General features: G+C 44.9%; 1 protein-coding gene across 1 annotated transcript in view; it reads left to right on the top strand.

Annotated features, from left to right (window-relative positions):
* SLC13A3 (solute carrier family 13 member 3) overlaps nt 1-23,221 on the top strand; it is an 85,417-nt gene that overhangs the window by 22,745 nt on the left and 39,451 nt on the right. The window contains exons 2-3 of the mRNA XM_052651032.1: nt 5,409-5,674; nt 8,545-8,708. Coding sequence (XP_052506992.1) covers nt 5,409-5,674; nt 8,545-8,708 — 430 coding nt within the window. The remainder of the gene's footprint in view (nt 1-5,408; nt 5,675-8,544; nt 8,709-23,221) is intronic.

The raw sequence follows: 23,221 nt of genomic DNA, 5'->3' as shown, positions 1-23,221 counted from the left end.
TGGTGGTGGTTGCTCTCATATGAATGAGAGCAAGGATGATAGCTTCCAGTTAGATCATTCTCTAGAGAAGAGAAGACAAAATGGAAGGGGGAGGCTTCTGGAATGGGGAAATTGGGAGGGGACATGATAGTCATTAACAGCGTCTTCTCTGGGGACAGTGGGAGCACGGATGAGACGTGATGGAGGGACACAGATGGCAAGGCCAGGCCAGTGAGCTTCAGAGGGGTTCTTTTGATCTAGGAATTTGAGAGATCCCACGGATGCTAGAGATCTAGGGCAGGAATCTGGCAAGGGCAGCCGCCGATCATGCAGAGATGTGGAGCGGTACAGAGCGCAGACTCTGGAGTCAGGCCACCTTGAGTTCAAATCCTGGGTCTGCCTCAGTACCTTAGGGCAAGACACCTGGCTTACCCCCTTTGCCTCAGTTGTCCCATCAGTAAAATGGATATTAATAATACCTGCCTCCAAGAGGAGCTATGGAATGGAAAAAGCTAATGCATGTAAATTACTAGGAAAAGTGCCTGGCCAGTTGTAAGCACTTGTTAGCTCTCGTTATACTCGGAGTCCTTTAAATGTTTAAGGGAAAAGAGTTTAAAAATTAGAATTTCTGTTTAGATGTGCGGTTCACGAATTGCAACACCACCATGGGACCGAATTATCTGGGTCATAGCTTCACACGCATGACTAAACCAATGTCTTCTGTAATCCCCTCTGAAGAATAATAGGGCCTCTCGTTAAATGAATTAATACATGTCAAATGCCTGGAATTTAATAAATACTCAAAACATGTTGGTGGTTGTCATTATTACTATGATTATTCTGCTGCATACTGATGGGAGGCAGGATTGAGAAGGCAGTTCTAAACAGAGCTTCTCAGAGCTCAAATTTTCCAGGTGACCTCAACTATTATAATATTCTTTTCCTTTTGCTTCATACCTTTGTCAGGATAACCCAGGTAACAGGGTTACTCTAGCCTCACAAAATGGATTGAGAGGTGCTCCTTTTTCCCCTCTATTCTCTGGAAGGATTTGGGTAAGATAGATATTATTTAGTCCTTAAACATTTGGTAGAATTACCATTGAAGCCAGCAGGGCTTAGAAGTATTTTTTGTTTTTTTGCAGGGGGATTTCTAATGATTGATTTCATTTCTTTCAAAGTCAATGAAATAGTTTCTCTATTTCTTTCTCTAATAATTGAATAAGTTATGTTTTCCAAGAAGTTTTCTATTTCCTCCAAGTTATCAAATTTATTGGTATCAAGTGGTTCATACTATCTATTTAGTATCCTTTTGAAGCTGTAAGATTAGATCAGTTCATGAGGGTGGGGATGGAATTGTGCTATGTGCTAAGTCACTTCAGTTGTGTCCGACTCTTTGCGACCCTATGGGCCATAGCCTGCCAGGCTCCTCTGTCCATGGGATTTCCCAGGCAAGAATACTGGAGTGGGTTGCCATTTCCTCCTCCAGGGGATCTTCCTGACCCAGGGATCGAACCCAAAACTCTTATGTCTCCTGCCTTGGCACGTGGGTTCTTTATCCACTAGCGCCACCTGGGAAGCCTGGGAATGAAATTATAGCTCTTATTAGAAGAAAGCATGTTTCTCTATGCCTGGCACCAAAGAAGGACCAAATAAGGACGTAAGGAGAAGACAGCCATCTATAAGTCACAAACGGAGTTCTCCCCAAATCTGCTGACACCTGGACCTCAGAGCTTCTGGTCTCCAGAACTGTGAAAAATAATTGTCTGCTGTTTAAGCCACCCAGCCTACGGTATTTGCTTGATTAGACACACATATCTTTTTCAAACTGAAATACCTATTGGCCTGTCAGGTGGTATATAAAACAGGATAGATGCGGCGTATCTTCCAAAGCCAGCAGCAAGCTTTGACAGCAAACAGTTGTATTATTTTTAAACGATGGATGCATGATGGAGCATGATACCACACATGGGTTGAAGAATGTCAAGTTTGCACCAGAATGACCTTGACTCCGTGGGGGCTTTCCATGTTTGTTCTTCTGCTTGGAGGCCCACAACAGTGACTGGAGCCTGTGTACTTCTGGCTCACGAGACCCGATGGCTAGATTTTCATGAATTTTGCTAGCTGGTTGTTGAACATAGTTGTTGAACTATTTAAGGTGAAATTTTATGAACTGGTGTTAAATAAAATGTATCAAAACAAAGGTAATAGATAGTCAAAGCTCATTACTTCCTAGTTGTGTTACTATTTTGTAAGGTCTTGATGTTATTTACACCTACGGTTATCTACTTCTACTATCATTCCCCTCTAAATGTACAGTGGTAATACTGTAGAGTGTTGTTATTCTGTCCATCTCTGAGCATTCTGTGCCCAGTGATGTAACTTGGTGGCTTGAAATCAGCCATGTGGAGGTATTCACACCACAGAAATCAGTTCAGTTCAGTCGCTCAGTCGTGTCCAACTCTTTGCGACCCCATGAATCACAGCACGCCAGGCCTCCCTGTCCATCACCCACTCCCGGAGTTCCCTCAGACTCACGTCCATCGAGTCCGTGATGCCATCCAGCCATCTCATCCTCGGTCGTCCCCTTCTCCTCCTGCCCCCAATCCCTCCCAGCATCAGAGTCTTTTCCAATGAGTCAACTCTTCGCATGAGGTGGCCAAAGTACTGGAGCTTCAGCTTTAGCATCAGTCCTTCCAACTCAGCAGTGGCCACAGGACTGGAAAAGGTCAGTTTTCATTCCAGTTCCAAAGAAAGGCAATGCAAAAGAATGCTCAAACTACTGCACAATTGCACTCATCTCACAGAAATCAGTAAGCAGGCTTGCCTTATTGTTTGGGTGCTTGTCTAGTCTCAAGGTGATGGGAAAATTTAATAATGCAGATCACACTTAAAATGTATTGTCTATAGCTGTAACATTATGAATAGCACAAAAAATGAGGAACTTTTGGTCCAACGTTTTTTCATGTGGATCATTTTTTTAAAGTCTTTATTGAGTTTATTACAATATTGCTTCTGCCTTATGATTTGGTTTTTTGACCATGAAGCAAGTGGGATCTTGGCTCTCCAACCAGGGAACAAACCCACCCTCCCCTGCATTGGAAGGCAAAGTTGTAACCACTGAACCGTCAGGGAAGTCCCCTCCTCCAGTATTTGAAAACCATCATTTGGTTCAATAAAGAAGACACACCATTGATAAATGGACTAGTCATTGAGTCCATTTTGTCTTAATAATTAATATAAAGGAAAATGTAACTAACATTCCAGGTGGCACTAGTGGTAAAGAATTTGCCTGCCAATGCAGGAGATACGGGTTCAATCCCTGGGTCTGGAAGATGCCGTGGTAGGAAATGGCAACCCTCTCCAGTCTTCTTGCCTGGAAAATTCCTAGACAGAGGAGCCTGGTGGGCTATAATCCATGGAGTTGCAAACAGCTAGACACAACTTAGCACACACACATTCATAGTGGAACTAAACTCATTGATCGATGACTTGAGTGAATTCTTAGCTGAATTGAATAGTAATTAAGAACTTTTACACACACATAGCTGCAGTTTTTCAGAGAGTCAGTTGTGAAACATTTCCCAGCACACCACTTGAGGAATACTAGGTGGGTAGAGTCTGATAAGGTCACTTGAGCTTGAGAAGAACTATTGAAAATGGTCCTATGATTGGCACAGGTTTGCTGGTAAAAGTGCATGACAATATCTCAGTCATTTTCCTAGTCTCAACTCCCAGTCTGGTCAGGAGTAATGTTTGCAGAATGGAAGACAGTGAGTTGTAAGTGTTGTAAGCATTGTCTCTGAGTTACAAGTATTAGTCATGTCAAGAAATACTTTGGGTTCCTACTAAAAGTTCCAGACACTGCTCTTGGCTTCAGGGACACAATCCCAGCCCTCCTAGAGTTTACTTTCTAGTGGAGGAGAAAACCAGTAAGGTATAAACATCTGCTTTCAGGTTAATTTCATCAGTCAACTTGACCGTGCTAAGAGATGCCTAACTCGTTGGTGAAACATTATTTCTGAGTGTCTGTGAGGATGTCTCTGGAATAGATTGCGTTTGAATCAGCCTCAATCTGTTTTGCTTTGGATCTTTGAAATTGCATTGTCAAGCTGTCCTAGATTCTGGCAATCAGCTGACAACTTGGTTAAGAGAGTTGGCTCTGGAGGCAGACTGCTTTGGTTCACAGTCATTGCCTTGCTAGTGACCTCCTTGCATCTTAAATTGCCAATCCATCAAATGGTCATATTAATTGCACCTACTTCACTGGGATTTTGTGAGGAATAAACGACACCTGGTACTTAATAACCCAAGGTTGTTGCTATTGTTTAGTCACTAAATCATGTCTGACTGCTTTGCAATACCGTGGACTATAGTCCACCAGGCTCCTCTGTCCATGGGATTCTCCAGGCAAGAATACTGGAGTGGGTTGCTGTTTCCTCCTCCAGCGGATCTTCCCCACCCGGGAATCGAAACTGCATCTCCTATACTGGCAGGTGGATTCTTTACGACTGAGCCACCTGGGAAGACCAATAACCCAATAAATATCAGTAACTATTGTCACTCTTCATAGAGTGTGTACCAGGTATTGGACATTGTGCTAAATGCCATGTATGGGTGCAGCAGTAGCTTCTGCTGCTCTCTCTGCATCCCCTTTGGCACTCACCATTCTGCACAGGCCAGCAGCTTCTTACTGAACCCAGGATGCTCGGCAGGAGCATGTTCTCCAGCTGCTGCACAGGGCAGGCCCAAGTGCTGGGGAGTTAACGCTCCCACAAGCAACCCTCAACCAATGATGACCAAGAGTTGGCAGTTTCCTTGCCTCCCGGGGGGACTGAGGCCTGATCTACCCTTTTTCAGGGGTCCTGATCAAGATCGCACCCCACCTGCCCACAGTGGTAACCGTCTCATTAAGACGTCATCTTGGCTTCCTTCTCTATTTCACTTCCTCAGTGCCCTTTCAGAGCTCTCTAGGATTGCCCGTCAAGCAAACTACTTTCACTTTCACACACTCTCTCTCTTTTTGGCTGTGCCATGTGGCATGAAAGACCTTAGCTCCCCCACCAGGGATCAAACCTGTGCCCCCTGTGGTGGAAGCACTGAGTCTTAACCACTGGACCGCCAGGGAAGTCCCTCAAACCACTTTCACTCTCGTGCTCATCTCAGGGACTGCTTCAAAGACAATGGGGGTATTTCACGTGACCTTCGCAGAGTCCTATAAAATGACAGGTATGGCTCCCCCACTTTATAGTTGAGTAAAATGAGGCTCAGATCGGTGACACCACCTGGTCAAGGTCTGAGCCTTGGGCACGTACCCTCTCCACTGCCTCCCCAAGGAATGTGCCTCGGGATGGGCCTTGCGCCAGGACCTCCTCTGTCCCTGTCACCCCAAGCTCTGCTGACCCTCATAAGCTTGCATCTCCCCGCTGCAGGAAGGTCGCTGCCTCTTCGTCATCCTGCTCATGGCGGTGTACTGGTGCACCGAGGCCCTGCCCCTCTCAGTGACGGCCCTGCTGCCCATCGTCCTCTTCCCCTTCTTGGGCATCCTGCCCTCCAACAAGGTCTGCGCCCAGTACTTCCTGGACACCAACTTCCTCTTCCTCAGTGGTCTGATCATGGCCAGCGCCATCGAGGAGTGGAACCTGCACCGGAGAATTGCCCTCAAGGTCCTGATGCTCACCGGGGTCCAGCCAGCCAGGTAAGGCCGGTAATGGGGTCCAGCCCAGAGGTGGGGAGACAGAGGGACCCCATTCTCAGAGCCCAACCCCACCCTTCCTGCTCTGGTCATCTGGAGTGACAAACTCATCATGTCCCACCATCCACTTGTTCATTCATTCCCCAAATATTTAGTGAGCCCCGCTCTGTGTGCCAGACACAGTGCTAGGCTCTTGGGCAGTTCTCAAAATTACATAAGAATCACCTGGGAGTCAGTTGAAACATTGGTTCCCAGACCTCACCCCAGGGATTCGTGTCCAGTAGTTTTAGAGGGGGGCCGTGTTAGCAGTTTGACTCAGGTGACTTGGGGCTGAATCCTACCTTTCCTGCTCTGGGAGTGACCTACCCTCTCTCTGCCTATAAAATAATGATATGAGAGTCTGCACAGTAAGTACTGGCTCTGTCATCCTGATTTTCTATTTACCAGCCAAGGTGACCCAGTGGGTGGGGGATGGAAAGATGGCCTTGGAGAGACAAGGAGATAGGGTCCATTCCTACCGGGCCTCGGGACTCCTGGATAGGATTCAGACTTTCATTTTAAGAGAATTGAATGGCCTTTAAAATGAAGTTGTTGTTCTTTTTTTTTTTTTTTGCAGTTTGCTGCATTTTAAGGCGTCCTTCCCAGTAATGTTATTTAAATGCATAAAGCACATGTAGGACTTAAAACAACAACAATCACAGCAAATAATGTTTCAAAACCACACAGATTTGTGATAGGAAAAAAAAAATTTCTGATAGAATACCATATGAACTTCATTAACACAATAAACGATGAGATCTAGTGACAGCCTAGTAATTGTAGTTTTGAGGCTGTAACCAAGTCCCTTCTAATAATACTGAACTTTATTGTTTTCATTAATCACTGATGGAAATTTTCTATTGAAGTGAAAGTGAAAGTCGCTCAGTCGTGTCTGACTTTTTGGGACCCCATGGACTATATAGCCCATGGAATTCTCCAGGCCAGAATACTGGAATGGGTAGCCTTTCCCTTCTCCAGGGGAAGAGAATTCCTTCCCAGCCCAGGAATTGAACCCAGGTCTCCTGCTTTGCAGGCGGACTCTTTACCAACTAACCTATGAGGGAATATTAGATGTTAGTGAAGTAGAGCTTCATTTACTCCCATCATTTCCGTCCTGAATTATATCCATGGCCCCTCTGTCTATGAATCTCTGCTTTGAAGAATTCTAAGCTGGGGATTGACATGACTAGATTGGCATTTTTTAAAAATTCCTCTTGGCTGCCACGTGGGGAGCAAATGAGGCTGAGAAGCTGGATGCCGCCCAGGTGACTTCCTCCCGGAGGAGGTTATATCTGACACTGAAGAGAGGCTGAGGCTACTATCAAACGCATTTTAGAGTTTGTTGCTGTTGTTCAGTCACTAAGTTTTGCCCAGCTCTTTGAGACCCCATGGACTGCTGCACGCCAGGCTCTCTTGTCCTTTACTATCTCCTAAGTTTGCCCAAACTCATGTTCATTGAATTGGTGATGCCCTCCAACTATCTCAAGCTCTGTCATCCCTTTCTCCTCCTGCCCTCAATCTCTCTCAGCATCAGGGTCTTTTCCAATGAGTCGGCTCCTCGTATCAGGTGGCCAAAGTATTGGAGCTTCAGTAACAGTCCTTCCAATGAATATTCAGGGTTTTAAAGTTATAACAATGAAAACAGTATGACACTAGTTCAGGAGCAGATTTTTAAAACACATAATAAATAATCTGGGAGAAATCTAGATCTGTGGGGAAGGGAAGGATTCAATAAATAGTAGATGTTGGTATAATTGATTCATTAGAAAAAATCTTCTTAGATCTGACTTTGCTTTATCAGTTTAGTTTAGTTGCTCAGTCGTGTCCGACTCTTTGCGACCCCATGAACCAGCACACCAGGCCTCCCTGTCCATCACCAACTCCCAGAGTTTACCCAAACTCATGTCCATTGAGTCAGTGATGTCATCCAAGCATCTCATCCTCTGTCGTCTCCTTCTCCTCCTGCCCTCAATTTTTCCCAGCAATGGGGTCTTTTCAAATGAATCAGCTCTTTGCATCAGGTGGCCAAAGTATTGGAGTTTCAGCTTCAACATCAGTCCTTCCAGTGAATACCCAGGACTGATCTCCTTTAGGATGGACTGGTTTGGATCTCCTTGCAGTCCAAGGGACTTTCAAGAGTCTTCTCCAACACCACAGTTCAAAAGCATCGTTTCTTTGGCACTCAGCTTTCTTTATAGTCCAACTCTCACATCCATACATGACCACTGGAAAAACCATAGCCTTGACTAGACGGACCTTTGTTGACAAAGTAATGTCTCTGCTTTTTAATATGCTGTCTATACATCTAAATAAATTCCAGGTGGATTAAGAGTTCAATGTAAAGGAAAAAAACCCACTAAATTTGGATTCCTATTGGTGGGAAGGACCAAGTGATGGCAGGCAGTCCGGGCATCAGTAGGCATGTTTGGGGGCTGATGAGAAATTCAGCAGAGCCTGAGAGGGGTGCCTGGGAAGAAGGGACGAGGGAGAGGAGGCTGGAAAGACTGTTTAGGGTAAAATAGTGAAAAATCTTGGTGTCAAGGCATCTTTTTTTCTGCGATGGGTGCTATTGAGGATTTGGGGGCAAAGGAGAGAAAATTTAGGGTTGGTTCCCCTCTGGAACTATTTTACCTTGGGTACCTGAGGTCAGTTCACTTACCTACAGCTAGTCAATTTCCTTAAGAGCTAGAATAAGCATGCTGAGCAGATTTGGTTTCCACTGGTCACTGGCTCATCCTCGCTGGGCCTTGACTTTGCATCTGTAGACAAGTGGGATGCAAACTGGGACCAGGGGCCCCGGTTCTAGATCTGCCCCTAACTCCCTCTGTTCCGAGGCTCATCCTGGGGATGATGGCGACCACCTCATTTCTGTCCATGTGGTTGAGCAACACTGCCTCTACCGCCATGATGCTGCCCATCGCCAATGCCATCTTGAAGAGTCTCTTCGGCCACAGGGATTCTCATAAGGACCTCAGCTGGGAGAGTGAAGAGACTGTGGGTGAGTCTGTGGGAAGGGACTGGGAGCAACTCCACCAGGGTGGGAGAGTGGGAGTGGGGATGATCAAGCGGTGTCGGGGAAGGCAGAGGGGATGCACTTATTGAGCACCTACTATGCGCCAAGTTTAATAATGAGAATAACTGAGGATCAGCTAAATCAAACCACGGTACCTTTTTTAAAAGTGCATTTATTGAGCATTTACTATGTACTAAGCAATGAGTTAAACACTTTACATACATTACCTCCTTGGCCTGTCAAAACACCCTTATGAAGTAGGTGCTATGTAAATGGAAACAACAACGAAATGTACTTCAGTGAGACTGGCAAAAATAAGAAGACTGGAGAGTGCCCAATGTTGGCAGAAATGGGGGCCACTTGGAACTCTCTTTGCTGCTAGAGAGTGTGAACAATCAGCCTTTCCTAAGGGCATTCTGCAAATATTTAATAAAATTAAGGGTTCATATACCCTGGAATGCAGAAATTTAACCCTGAATGCAAGTACCAAAAGTCCAGAAGGAGACTCATGTCATGTGACCATCTTTGGCGCAGCAGTCCCTATGGTATGATGGGTCAAGGCCAGGGTTCAGATACAGCCACCACTGCCAGTAATGTAGGAGGTAGATTGTGGAGAGCACCCTCACTGAGCACCAAACTGCTTTCTGGAGGAAAGATTCAGAGGAACATAAAGTTATATAAGGCTTCTCCATTGGCTCAACAGTCAAGAATACGCTTGAAATGCAGGAACCACAGGGAATGTGGGTTTGATCTCTGGGTTGAGAAGATCCCCTGGAAGAGTGCATGGCAACTCACTCCAATACTCTTGCCTAGAGAATCCCATGGACAGAGGAGCCTGGCGGGCTACAGTCCAAAGGGTCACAAAGAGTCGGACACGACCGAAGCAACTTAGCATTCACGCATATTTATATAAATCTCGTAAAACCTAGCTGTGATTGGGAAAGCCAGAATGAGTTATATTGGTTTGGCCCAAAAGTTCACTGGGCTTTCTGTAACACCTTATGAAAGTGAAAGTGAAAGTCGCTCAGTCGTGTCCGACTCTTTGCGACCCCATGACTATACAGTCCATGAAATTCTCCAGGCCAGCATACTGGAGTTGGTAGCCTTTCCCTTCTCCAGGGGATCTTTCCAACCCAGGGATCGAACCCATGTCTCCCACATTGCAGGCAGATTCTTTACCAGCTGAGCCACAGCAAAACTCTAGGATACTGGAGTGGGTAGCCTATCCCTTCTCTAGGGTATCTTCCCGACACAGCAACTGAATCGGGGTCTCCTGCATTGCAGGCAGATTCTTTACCAACTGAACTATCAGGAAAACCTCTAACACCTCATGGAAAAACGCAAACAAATGTTTGGGCCGACCCAAGAGAACACAACACCATTATGTAAATTAAAAATACTTAGAAAAGACAGAACATTTTGCAAGAACATAAACAAAGGAAAAGCTACACATTCAATGCATCAGAGGGATTGCTTTGAAAAGGATGGAATTGGGAAATGGGGATAAAAGGGACCAAATTAATAAATAAATAAGAGTGGCCTCGTGCAACACAGAATGAGAACCTACTGTGAGCTGAGGAATTAGACTCAGTTAAATCTCAGAAATTGTGTTCTAAAGGCGACAAAACACAAGTGGCTGCCGTATCTTCAAATGACTAAATGAGGGCTCAGAGAGGAGAACTGACTTCTCTGAGTCACACAGCACGCAAATGGCAGAGCACAGCTTTGCACCCAGGCAGCCTGGCTACAGAGCCCACTCCCTTCCCCGTGGAATCAGCAGCATCAGTGAGAATTCTTTTGGCTGCAGATAAGAGGATGCCTGTGTGCAAGTGACTTAAAGAACAAAGGGTTATCTTCCTTGTCAGAGAAGGGCAGTGCCAGGTCATTTCACAGACACAGGGATGTCAAGACTGTTCACTGGCTTCTCTGTGATTCCCTTGGTCTTCCCTTCCTAATTTCAAAATGGCTGCCATATCCTGTCTGCTTTAAAACGTCTTTCTTTTTGTTTACACAGTTCAGTTTAGTTGCTCAGTCGTGTCCAACTCTTTGTGACCCCATGAACTGCAGCACGCCAGGCCTCCCTGTCCATCACCAAGTCCCGGAGTCCACACAAACCCATGTCCACTGAGTCAGTGATGCCATCCAACCATCTCATCCTCTGTCGTCCCCTTCTCCTCCTGCCCTCAATCTTTCCCAGCATCAGAGTCTTTTCAAATGAGTCAGCTCTTCACATCAGGTGGCCAAAGTATTGGAGTTTCAGCTTTAGCATCAGTCCAATGAACATCCAGGACTGATCTCCTTTAAGATGAACTGGTTGGATCTCCTTGCAGTCCAGGGGACTCTCAAGACTCTTCTCCAACACCACAGTTCAAAAGCATCAATTTTTCGGCACTCAGCTTTCTTTATAGTCCAACTCTCACATCCATACATGACCACTCGAAAAACCATAGCCTTTATTAGATGGACCTTTGTTGGCAAAGTAATGCCTCTGCTTTTTAATATGCTGTCTAGGTTGGTCATAACTTTCCTTCCAAGGAGTAAGTGTCTTTTTATTTCATGGCTGCAATCAGCATCTGCAGTGATTTTAGAGCCCAGAAAAATAAAGTCAGCCACCGTTTTCACTGTTTCCCCATCTATCAGGAGATGACAAGAGTGAACATCAACACTCTAGGAATCAGCGAACTAAGATGGACTGGAATGGGTGAATTTAACTCAGGTTTAACTCAGATGTTTATGCAGATGTGTTTCAAAAGGAGGTTTTTAAATTGATATATAAGAGGGCAGAGATTGCAATCTCAATTCTTCCTTTGCAGTTTTAATAATAAAACCCCCACCTTGGCACATGACTGTGCAGAGAAAAGGCTGAATGTCTCAGCTTCCCTCGCAGTTAGATATGGTCCATGTGATCGCGATTAGCCAATGGGGTATGAGTAGGAATGGTGTGTGCAGCTTCTGGTCCCTCCCTGCCTGCTTCCTACTCCGTCTGGCTGAGATGTGAATAGGATGCTGCAGATGACAGATGCTACCTGGGACCCAAAGATGGAAGGTGTGTGTTGAGAGCTGAGATGGTAGGTCTGCTGCAATACCTTTTGATCATTTACCCCAACAAACACAACAAGACTTATCTATGAAACCATGAGCCTGTGTGTGCTATTTTTTCGAATATGCGTGAAAATAATTACCTATCTGTTAAAAATCTAAACTCTGATTCATGTACCATCTAAGTTGGCTTCCCAGGAGGCTCAGTGGTAAAGAATCTGCCTGCCAATGCAGAAACCGCAGGAGACATAGATTCGATCCCTGGAGGGCATGGCAACCCACACCAGTATTCTTGTCTGGAAAATTCCAGGAGACTGGGGGCTACAGTCTCTGTGGTTGCAGAGTTGGACACGACTGAGTGACTGAGTACACAGGCACACACCATCTGAGTTAATCTCACTTACTGTGATACGGGTATTTCTCCGTCATGCAGTCAAGGGTCTTGCTTATTTTCTTTTCACGACAGCCCTGAAAGCTAGAAATAGTTATGTCCTTTACAGGTGAGGTTCAGAGAGGTGACATGGTGTGTCCAGAATCAATCACATTGTTGATGAAGTGGCAAAGCCGTGATCTATACAAGGTCAAAGTCTTCCATGTGGGCAGGAAGAGATGTTCTATGGCAGGGGTCAGCAAACTCTTTCTGTAAATGACAAGACGGTAACATATTTAACCCTTTGCTGGCCACTCTGTCACAACCACTCAAACTCTGCCCTTGCAGGGAGAAACCATCCATAGATGATATGTAAATGAGTGGGTGTGGCTGTGGTTCAATGAAATTTTGCTTGTGGGTGCTGAAATTAAAACCTTGCATAATTTTTACATCACAAAATATTATTCTTCTACCGATTTTTTTTCCATCCACTTAAAACCATAGCTGGCAGGCAGCAGGCAGGATTCAGCCTGTGGACCACAGTGTGCAGATCTTGAGTATTCCCTAGCAGATGCCTAGTAATGGCTCAGACAGTAAAGAATCTGCCTGCAATGCAGGAGACCCTGCAATGCAGGTTCGATCCCTGGGTTGGGAAGATCCCCTGGAGAAGTTCATGGCTACCCTCTCCAGTATTATTGCCCGGAGAATCCCATGGACAGAGGAGCTTGACAGGTTACGGTCTGTGGGGTCACAAAGAGTCGGCCACAACTGAGCAACTAACACTTTCACTTTTCAGTATTGGCTTTGTCAGTTTTCAAACTGTTTCCCCGGAGTCCCGGGGCTCCAAGAGACCGCCTCATAGTCACTGCGGGGTGGCAGCAAGTAGTTAACTCTGCTCCTTCTCTCATTTCAACCCAGCTGCTCCCTCTTTATAATACGTTATACCCTGAGCTTCCAAGTAACTGTCTCTGATGTTTGTTGAGCACTCACTTCGTGCTAAATAGGTCTCATCTTAGGGCCTTACCCCTGAATGACATGGAACTAGCACTGACCTCATTTAGAAGAGTGGAAAAGGAGGGAGAAACTGAAAAAGTGGTTGATTGTAGTCCCCAAGATCACGTGGTTTCAAAACAGCAGCTCCGGTATTTTGAATCCAGTCTGCTTGACTTTACAGCCTGTCCTCTTCTGTTGATCTACTTCCCACAGAAGTCTTTTTCCCCAAGAGTTTAGTGGCAAAGGGGGAAAAAAGTGTGAAAGCCAGTTATGTGAAAGAGGAAGCAAAACCTGAGACTCAGGAAGGGGGAGGGGCTTGCCCAAGGTCACACACAGCGTCAGATCCAGAGTCTCTGCCCTTACTCTGCAGGATGTCAGGAGGCAGGAGACCCAGCAAGGGGTGGGAGCAGACACCTGCTTTCATAGGCGGTGGGATCAGAGAGCAGGGATTGGTTAATGATCAGCCCTCAGACCTAAACCAGGTAACTCCAGGGCAAAGAGACATTCATTCCCTTTCATCCACTTTCTGTGTTCTGTCCTGGTGGCAGGAGGAGAGGGCAGGGGTAGACGGAGTGGAGACTCTGGTCAGGGGCCAGGCCAGGGTGGAGGCTCCTGGAGGCTTGAGGTCCCTGAGGGGAACCCAGAGCAACAACAGTGAGGGTGATGTGAGCTGCCATTTTCTAAAGACGCCCTGTGCCTGTGCTAAATTTTTCAGACCCATTCCCTCATTTAATCTTCATAACCATACTATGAAGAAGATCATCCCCATTTTAAAGATGAAGAGACTGAGGGTCAGAGAGGCAAAATGATTTGCCCAAAGCAACACGGTGCATTAGTTGCCGAGTTTTGTCTGAATCTGGAATCTGTGCTTACAGGCACGTGCCAGGACGAGATAGAGCCTGGGGCAGGGCAGGGCTCGCTGGACAAGACCCTGGGGGTCCTCAGTCTTGGAGGACAGCCCCGCTGCTTCTCTGAAGTTCTGTTACACACTTGGCTCCTTGCACTGCCTGGGGGACCAGGGCCGCATGGGTGGTGGTTTCTCCAGCATCCTGCTACAATGCATGCTCCGATTAGATCCTGCACTTCATCCCTGAAGGGGTGGCCCATTTCACAGAGGGTGAAACTGATGCGCAGAATGGTGAAGTATTTGCCCAAAGCCCCTCAGCCAATAAGGGGACCACCAGGCTTTTGAACCTAAACTCTACAGTGCTTTCCCCTCCTTTTTTCTGCCCAAAGAAGGCTGGCTCGGGACCTCCGTGGTAGTTCAGTAGCTAAGACCATGCTCCCAATGCAATTCGATCCTGGGTTCAATCCTTGGTCAGGGAACTAGATCCCACATGCTGCAATTAAAGATCCCTCAAGCTGCAACTAAGACCCAGCACAGCCAAATAAATTAACTAAAAAGAAAGAAAAAAACCTGGCTTGCCACCTATGTGTTTCCTTTAGGAATGCCGAAGATGCCATCATTTCAAAAGCAGTCTTGTCGGCTGAGCTAAGCACTGCCCTCTCCTTCCCTCTTCATTCATGAGGCTGGGAGAGGGGCCTCTTCCCAAGGCTCTTTCCTCATCTATAAAATGAGGACAAAACCTCCCATTTTGTGTATATCATTGTGAAGCGTACATGAGAATTGAGATCCTGGCACACAGACGTGGGTAATACGTGGCAGTTACACAGTTGCCATTATATAAAAACCAGTATAAGAGTTCCAAGAATCAGAAAGAGTGGGTAATAAGACCTTACACCTTGATTCAGATTGAAGTTTCCCATGACTCCTAATTGAGAAGGATTTATTTGTTGATTACCCATCTCCATGGACTCCAAGTTCCAAGGGAGCTTCTGTCCATCATTTTCCTTGCTGTGAACTATAGTATTGTTCACCTAGAACACTGTTTGGTGTGTAGTAGGTGATCAATAAATGTGTGGAATCTATCAATTAATAAACCAGTTACTGAATTGCTCTAAGCCTCAGTTTCCTAATATATAAAATGGAGATATAAATCCTTACTGCCCAAGTGGTTGTGAGTGTTAAATAAATGAACAGGTATAAACCTACCTACCCTGGGGGTTTTTGTTCTCCCTGGGGTGCTCTTTTCCAAATTTGACACAAGAACTCTTTCCTAGGAGCCTTCCACTTCAAGAATATTTCAGTCATGCTGAGGAGGTTACATTATAGTTAGATGTTCTAGGTTTGAGCCAGGTAGATGCCTTTGGAGATGGGGCGAGACTCAGGGGTGGCAAATCAACAGTCCTGGGAACAAGCCCGACTCTGCCATTAAAAACTCTGCCCCAAAAGTTCAATTGGGTCATTATGATGACCCAATGGGTCATCTCAATCCCAACTTTACCCTATCTGTCCAGGCCTGTTTCCCTAGGTGTAAAGAGGAAGGTAATAACCCTGCTCAGCTCTCCCAGGTTGTTCCCAGACTGCTGTAAGATTACAAATGTGAATGTTCAGCTCCCCCTTCCTGATACCAGCTCTGGGACTGTTATTATTTGAATAAGACCTTACATAAGCACCAAGCTCCTAACCAGCCAGTGATTTCTGGACCCAGGGAAGTTACAATCTTTGGAGACTTTGGCCTGTTTTCATGTGGTCATGTGAGTCACCGTGGTCACAGGAAGCAAAGGGATGAAGGGCTGAGTAGCACCTTGGTTTTCCAATTTTTTTTTTCTACTTCATCTTCATTGACCTTATCATCGTTATTCAGTTCAGTCGCTCAGTCATGTCCGACTCTTTGCGACCCCATGAACCGCAGCATGCCAGGCCTCCCTGTCCATCACCAACTCCCAGAGTCCACCCAAACCCATGTCCATTGAGTCGGTGATGCCATCCAGCCATCTCATCCTCTGTCGTCCCCTTCTCCTCCTCCTTCAATCTTTCCCAGCATCAGGGTCTTTTCAAATGAGTCAGCTCTTTGCATCATGTAGCCAAAGTATTGGAGTTTCAGCTTCAACATCAGTCCTACCAATCAACACCCAGGACTGATGTCCTTTAGGATGGACTGGTTGGATCTCCTTGCAGTCCAGGGGACTCTCAAGTCTTCTCCAAAACCACACTTCAAAAGCATCAATTCTTCGGTGCTCAGCTTTCTTCACAGTCCAACTCTCACATCCATACATGACCACAGGAAAAACCATAGCCTTGACTAGATGGACCTTTGTTGACAAAGTAATGTCTCTGCTTTTTAATATGCTATCTAGGTTGCTCATAACTTTCCTTCCAAGGAGCAGGCATCTTCTACTTTCAAGGCTGCAATCACCATCTGCAGTGATTTTGGAGCCCCCAAAAATAAAGTTGGCCACTGTTTCCACTGTTTCCCCGTCTATTTGCCATGAAGAGATGGGACCAGATGCCATGATCTTCATTTTCTGAATGTTGAGCTTTAAGCCGACATTTTCACTCTCCTCTTTCACTTTCATCAAGAGGCTCTTTAGTTCCTCTTCACTTTCTGCCATAAGGGTGGTGTCATCTGCATATCTGAGGTTATTGCTATTTCTCCCGGCAATCTTGATTCCAGCTTGTGCTTCTTCCAGTCCAGCGTTTCTCATAATGTACTCTGCATGTAAGTTAAATAAGCAGGGTGACAATACACAGCCTTGACGTACTCCTTTTCCTATTTGGAACCAGTCTGTTGTTCCATGTTCAATTCTAACTGTTGCTTCCTGACCTGCATACAGGCAGGTCAGCTGGTCTGGTATTCCCATCTCTTTCAGAATTTTCCACAGTTGATTGTGATCCACACAGTCAACAGTTGTGTTAAAGGCATCGTTATTAGAGGGAAATAATACTTGGTATCAAACTCTTTCACATTACTAATGGAATGGAACTAATTTGCATAAAGAAAAAGTAAAGTCTCTCCTTCCTAATCTTAATTGCTACCAATAACTACTGTTTACAGTTGTGTGTGTGTGTGTGTGTGTGTGTGTGTGTGTGTCTGTGTGAATATCCTCCTCTGCTTTGTCTGTGGGCTTCCCTGGTGGCACAGACGGTAAAGAATCTGCCCACAATGCAGGAGACCCAGTTTCAATCCCTGGGTCAGGAAAATCCCCTGGAGGAGAGAATGGCAACCTGCTCCAATGTTCTTGCCTGGGGAATCCCATGGACAGAGGAGCCTGGCGGGCTACAGTCCATGGGGTTGCAAAGAGTTAACTTTGCACGACTGAAGCGACTTAGCAGGCATGCATGCCTTGTCTGCAGCCCTAGGGTTTTATATCCGGCTCTCCAGATCTGATGCTGGCAGCGACCAGGTTCCAGGGATGAGAAAGGGGCCAGGTGGGGACTGTGGCAAACTGGTGAGCACACACAACCCCCTACCCCGTAGGGTCATGGACAGCCACTGGAGACATCAGTTCCACATCTCTAAATTCAAGGACACTTTCTCAATCCTGGCTGCACAACAGAACCAGCTGTAGAGCTTTTAAAAAATACTGAGGTCCCAGAGCCTCTAAACCAGAACCTCCAGAGTGGGACCTGGGCTTTCTCAGGACATTCTAATGTTCATCCAGGGCTGAGGAGGACGGGCTGTGGTTATACCTGAGATGCTGGTGAGCTTTGCAACTATCTGATGCTGCAGGACAGCTGTTCCTGACCAAGTTAAGAAGAGTACAGAGTGAGTGAGGGATGGGTGGCGGCTGGGAGTCACTGGGTCAGAGTTCTCCCTGTCTGGTCACCCTCCAGGGAGTGACTCTGCATCCCACCACCACCCCAGCATCAGTGTCCTATGAACAACCGTTCACTTCCTGCTTTAGTGCCCTGGCCTCCAGCCTCAGGCGTTGCATTTGAATGTGAGCTCCCACCATGGGAGCCCTGAGGCCCTTTCCCCATGGCCCAGGGTGAGACGATCTGAATTTATCCTTCAGACCCCAGCCTTAGGCACAGTAAAAACGACAGTCGGCCACGGTGGAACCCTGCTCCCTCGTACCAGCAGGAAAAGAACAGCCCAGAGTGGAGAAGGGAAGAGACTTCCCCAAGCCCCTGAGGTCAGACAGGGAAAGGGCCAGAGCTGCAGTCTAGACCCTTCCTCCTTTGTCCAAAGCGGCCAAAGCGCATTTGTAGTTAAACAGGCTGAGTTTGTTATCATTACTGCAGTGAGGAAACACACACCGTGGGCAATGACAAAGAACTCAGAGATATTAGAAAGAACCTCTCACTATTCAGACTTTGGTTGGAGCATTTGGGGTGGGGATGGGGACCTAAGGAAGCAGGGTTTGCTTTAGGTTGGGTGCTGTCAGAAACTGGTGGTCCAGTGGCTAAGAGTCCACCTTGCAATACTGGAGATATGGGTTCGATCCCTGGTCGGAAACTAAGATCCCCCATGTCGCAGGGCAACTAAGCCCACGCACTGCAAGGATGACCCAGCTCAGCCAAAAACAAAGCGAATAGGAAAAAAAAAAAAACCTGTGGACAATTCTGTGATCAGGTAAGAAGTAGCCATTTCTTTAGCAAGAGAAGGGGATGCTTGGTATTTTGTGGGTGGCAAGTGGCTTTGTGCTTAAACAAGATCACAGTGTTCTCACTCTGGCTCATTTTATCAGTCTCAAGAGTAACTGGAGTCAGTGATGTGTAAGATTATCTAGGTCCAACAAGAGGATGCTGTGTCGTAGCTGGGTCAGACCAGTTCCAGACTACAGGGGCCATTTTCTTGTACTTTCTTAATAGTAACCCACATTTCCTGAATCCTCACTACTGCTCAGATTCCTGTTAAATTTTTAAACTCAGGGGCTGGCAAACTTGGGTGCACCAAATCTAGCCTGCCACCTGTTTTTCATCTAGCCTGTGAGCTAAGCATAGCTCTTATGTTTTTAAATAGTTGTATAAATCAAGCAGAAGATTTCATGACATGTGAAGATTATGTGAAATCTTCAGTGTCCAAAAATAAAGGTTTAGTCACACTTATTCATTTCCGTATTATCTAGGGCTGCTTTCATGGTACCATGGCAGATTTGAGTAGTTAGAACAGACATCATATGGCCCCCAAAGCCGAAAATATTTACTGCCTGGCCTTCTGCAGGAGAAGTTTGCTGGTCCTTGCTTTAAATGGTGTTTCAGTTGTTCATGCTGCTACAACAAAAATACCACAGGCTGAGTACTTATGTCTCCCTATTCTGGAGGCTGCAAAGTCCAAGATCAAGGCACCAGCAGATCTAGCATCTGTTGGGGGCCTGTTTCCTGGTTCACAGACTGCCTGGCTGTCATCTGGCTGTGTAGTCACATGGTAGAAGTGGCAAGGGAGTTCTGTGAGGTCTTTTATAAGGGCACTAATCCCATTGATGAGGGCTCCACCCTCATGACCTAGTCACCTCCCAAAGCACTACCTCTTAACACCACCATCAGACTGGGGATTCTGTTTCAACATTTGAATTTGGAGGGGAGTGGGAAGGAATGAAAATATTCTATCTATAGCAAATAAATCAATTCTTTAATTCTTTTGATAACCCCAGGGGAATTATTACTTTTATGGATTAAAGAAGTTCAAGGAGATTAAGGGATTTATCTAAGCCAGTTTCTTAACTTTGGCACTATTTGACATCTTAGATGGGAAAATTCTTTCTTGTGGGGGCTGACTTATGTACTACAAGATGTTTAGCAGCATCCCCGACCTCTGACCATTAGGTACCAGTAGCACCCCCACCACCTTCATCCCCGTTGCTACAACCAAAAATTTCTCCAGACATTGTCCAGTATCCCTTGGAGGCAGAATCAACCCTAGCTGAGAACCACACTGACCTAAGGTCACAAAGCAACTGATGGAGACTTGACCCCTGAACCCATGTGTTCAGTTATTAATCACACTTCCAATGCCCAGGGATGGATCTTTTGCTCTTGGTGATGGTTTCAGCTGCAGGAAATTTTAATCTCTTCAGTTTTCTCCTGTGGGGAGGCTGACCTGTCAAGCAAGGGATTCTTTAGAAGTGAAGTCATATCCTTTTCTGACTCTCCTCTGCTCAAACTCTCCCCTGCCTCCACTCCCAACTGGCTCAGAGGAGAAGCTAAAATTCTTATGGTGAGCCCCAAGACCTCTGTGTGATCCAGACCACTTTCTGCTACCCCAGCCCCTGCCCCATCTCCCACCTCCTCCTAATCTCCCTCTCCATCAGGCCCCTCCAGCCCCACTGGTCTTCCTTCTGCTTCCCAACATACCAGACACACGCTCACCTCAGGGCCTTTGCATTTGCTGTTCCTGTTGCCCCAGTCCCTCTTCCCACAACTCTCCATATGATTGACTCCTTTTAATCCTTGAGGTCTCAGCTCAAATGCCATCAGCTCATCTGTCTCGTCTGTTGACCTGATCACGAGTCTACCTGCTCCTCCTCCCCACTCTGCAGTCACTTCCATTGCTTTGCCCAGTTTTACTTTCTCCACCACTTTCATCGCAACCCGAATGTTTTGGTCTTCTTGGAGATTTTCAGAGCCGCCATGGCCTGTGTTGGAATTTCTTCCTTCTGCGGGTTTTTTGGTTTCATCTTTATTTTGAATGCCAGAGCCTCCCTTGGGGCAGATCTTCTGAAGAGGGAGCCAGGTGAGTTCATTGGATCCATCTGGAGAAATACAAGCATACCCCTTTTCCTGTAAGATTAATTTCCCAGATTTCCTTTGTTTAGTTAGCCCGTCTTCATACCAAATGGGCAGAGGAAGAGAAGTGTCCTTCAATTCCTCAAAATGTTTTTCTGCTCTTGTCAAGATATCTCCTTGTGGTAAGTTTAAAAAGCTTAAAACAAATAAAGCGCTATTAACAATAGTTATAGAATTAAAGAATATCTTGCGTTCAGTTCAGTTCAGTCGCTCAGTCATGTCCGACTTTTTGTGACCCCATGAATTGCAGCATGCTTTTTGTGACCCCATGAATTGCAGCATGCCAGGCCTCCCTGTCTATCACCAACTCCCAGAGTTCACTCAAACTCACGTCCATCAAGTTGCTGATGCCATCCAGCCATCTCATCCTCTGTCGTCCTCTTCTCCTCCTGCCCCCAATCTCTCCCAGCATCAGAGTCTTTTCGTTGGAATCTAGTAAAGTCTGCTCTGGATAGGGAAGATAGAATTGTTCCTGTGTATTCCCCCTTTTTAAATTTTTTTATCTGTAGTTTCAGTGTGTGATGTGCTCGTTCAACTATGTCTTATGCTTGTGGATTATAAGGAAAGCCTATAATATGTTTGATAAAAAAGATTGTAAAAATTTTCTGAATTGGTTAGAGATATAAGCAGGATCATTGTCTGTTTTTAGGGAACTAGGTGTTCCCATTACTGCAAAGCAAGCTAACAGGTGGGTTATAACAAGTTGTGTAGCTTCACCTCAAAAAGGTGTGGCCCATATAAAAGAAGAATTTGTATCAATACAGACATGTAAAAAAGAAGATGGAGAAAGCTCAGGGCATTGAGTCACATCCACTTGCCATAATTCATTGGGTTGTAATTCTTGAGGATTGATACCTTGTGAAATGGGTTGAAGATGTTGGGGTCTACAAGTAGAGCAATCATTAATGATTTCTTTAGCATGGCAGTATGGAATTTTCCAAATCTGGTATAAGGAGCCAGCATTATTGTGGAATAGAGCATGTTGTTCTTTGGGAGTAGAAAAGAAACAAGTTTATCAGTTTGTTCATTACCATGAGTCATTGGACCGAGAAGGCCAGAATGTGCTCGGATATGAGTAATATATAATAATGGATTGTAATTCAAGAAAAAGTTGTCGAATAATAGATTGATTAGAATTTATGGTAGAAGTTTCTATAATTTTTAATACAAAAACTGAATATGAAGAATCAGAAACTATATTAATAAGGTAAGGATGTAGGTGAATAACCTGAATAAGAGCATATAATTCATTTTGTTGAGCAGAATGAAATTTAGTATAAAAGACTTTATATTTTTTGAGAGACCCAAATGAGGCTTTAGAGTTTTTAGTCCCATCTATATAGAAAACATCAGCTTGAGGTATAGGTTGTGATGTAACAATGTGAGAGATAATAAATTCAGTATTTTTGAAGAAATTTCAAATTTATTAGAAGGATAATGAAATGAAATAGTCTAAGAAGGCTATTTGGAAATTGGTAGAAGTTTGTAATGCTTTTCAAATTGAGTTTCATTAATAGGTAATACAATTTTATGGGGATTGGAGCCAATCAAAGTCTTAGTTCTATCTCTCCCATTGATAATTATTAGAGTGATTAAATGAAGATAGGGCATGACTTTGTCCCTTTAAAATGGGTATAGATTGGGGTTTTTTTTTTTTTTTTTCAGATTTATTTATTTATTTATTTTTTGCTTTACAATATTGTATTGGTTTTGCCATATAGATCCATTATACTGGGTGTTCTTGTTGGACAAGAAGTCTGGTGGGAGAATGGAGAGAGGGGAGTTTAAACAACTTTAAAGGCAATTCAAGCCTAATACAAGTAAGAAATTATTTTTGTAATTTATTTTGTACTAAACAGAATTCCTCTCGTGTCTCTTGTGAAAGTGAATGAGGGCTATTTAAATCAGGATCTCCTTTCAAAGTATTAAATAAATTAGTCAGTTGATAATTTGCAATGCCCAAAGAGGGTCTAATCCAGTTTATATCACCGAAAAGTTTTTGAAAATCATTCAAGGTTGATAATATATCAGTACGAATTTGTGTTAGTTGGGGAGTAATATGTTGTCTATTAACAATAGATCCTAAGTAATGGTAAGGTGTAGAGGTTTGAATTTTTTCAGGGGCAATAATTAATCCAGAGTCTTTTAAGCATTGTTGAGCTATATCAAACATATGCTGAGTCTCTAAAACAGATGGAGCCAAAAACAATATATCATCCATATAATGAATAATAAGAAAGTCAGGAAATTGTTTTCCCACAGGTTCAAGGGCTTTGGCTACATAATATTGACACATGGTGGGAGAATTAATCATTTCTTGAGGCAATACAGTCCATTGATATCATTTATGAGGCCCAATGTGATTAGGAAAAGGAAAAGAGAAGGCAAATCTTTCTCAGTCTAGAGGGTGTAAAGGTATAGTAAAAAAGCAATCCTGTAAATCTATAATAATAATATGCCAGTTTTGAGGAATAATGGTAGGTGATGGAATTCCTGGTTGTAATGCACCTATAGGTTTCATAG

Source organism: Budorcas taxicolor, chromosome 13, assembly GCF_023091745.1.
Source record: "Budorcas taxicolor isolate Tak-1 chromosome 13, Takin1.1, whole genome shotgun sequence".
Taxonomy (NCBI): domain Eukaryota; kingdom Metazoa; phylum Chordata; class Mammalia; order Artiodactyla; family Bovidae; genus Budorcas; species Budorcas taxicolor.
This window is presented reverse-complemented; position numbering and strand designations above follow the sequence as displayed.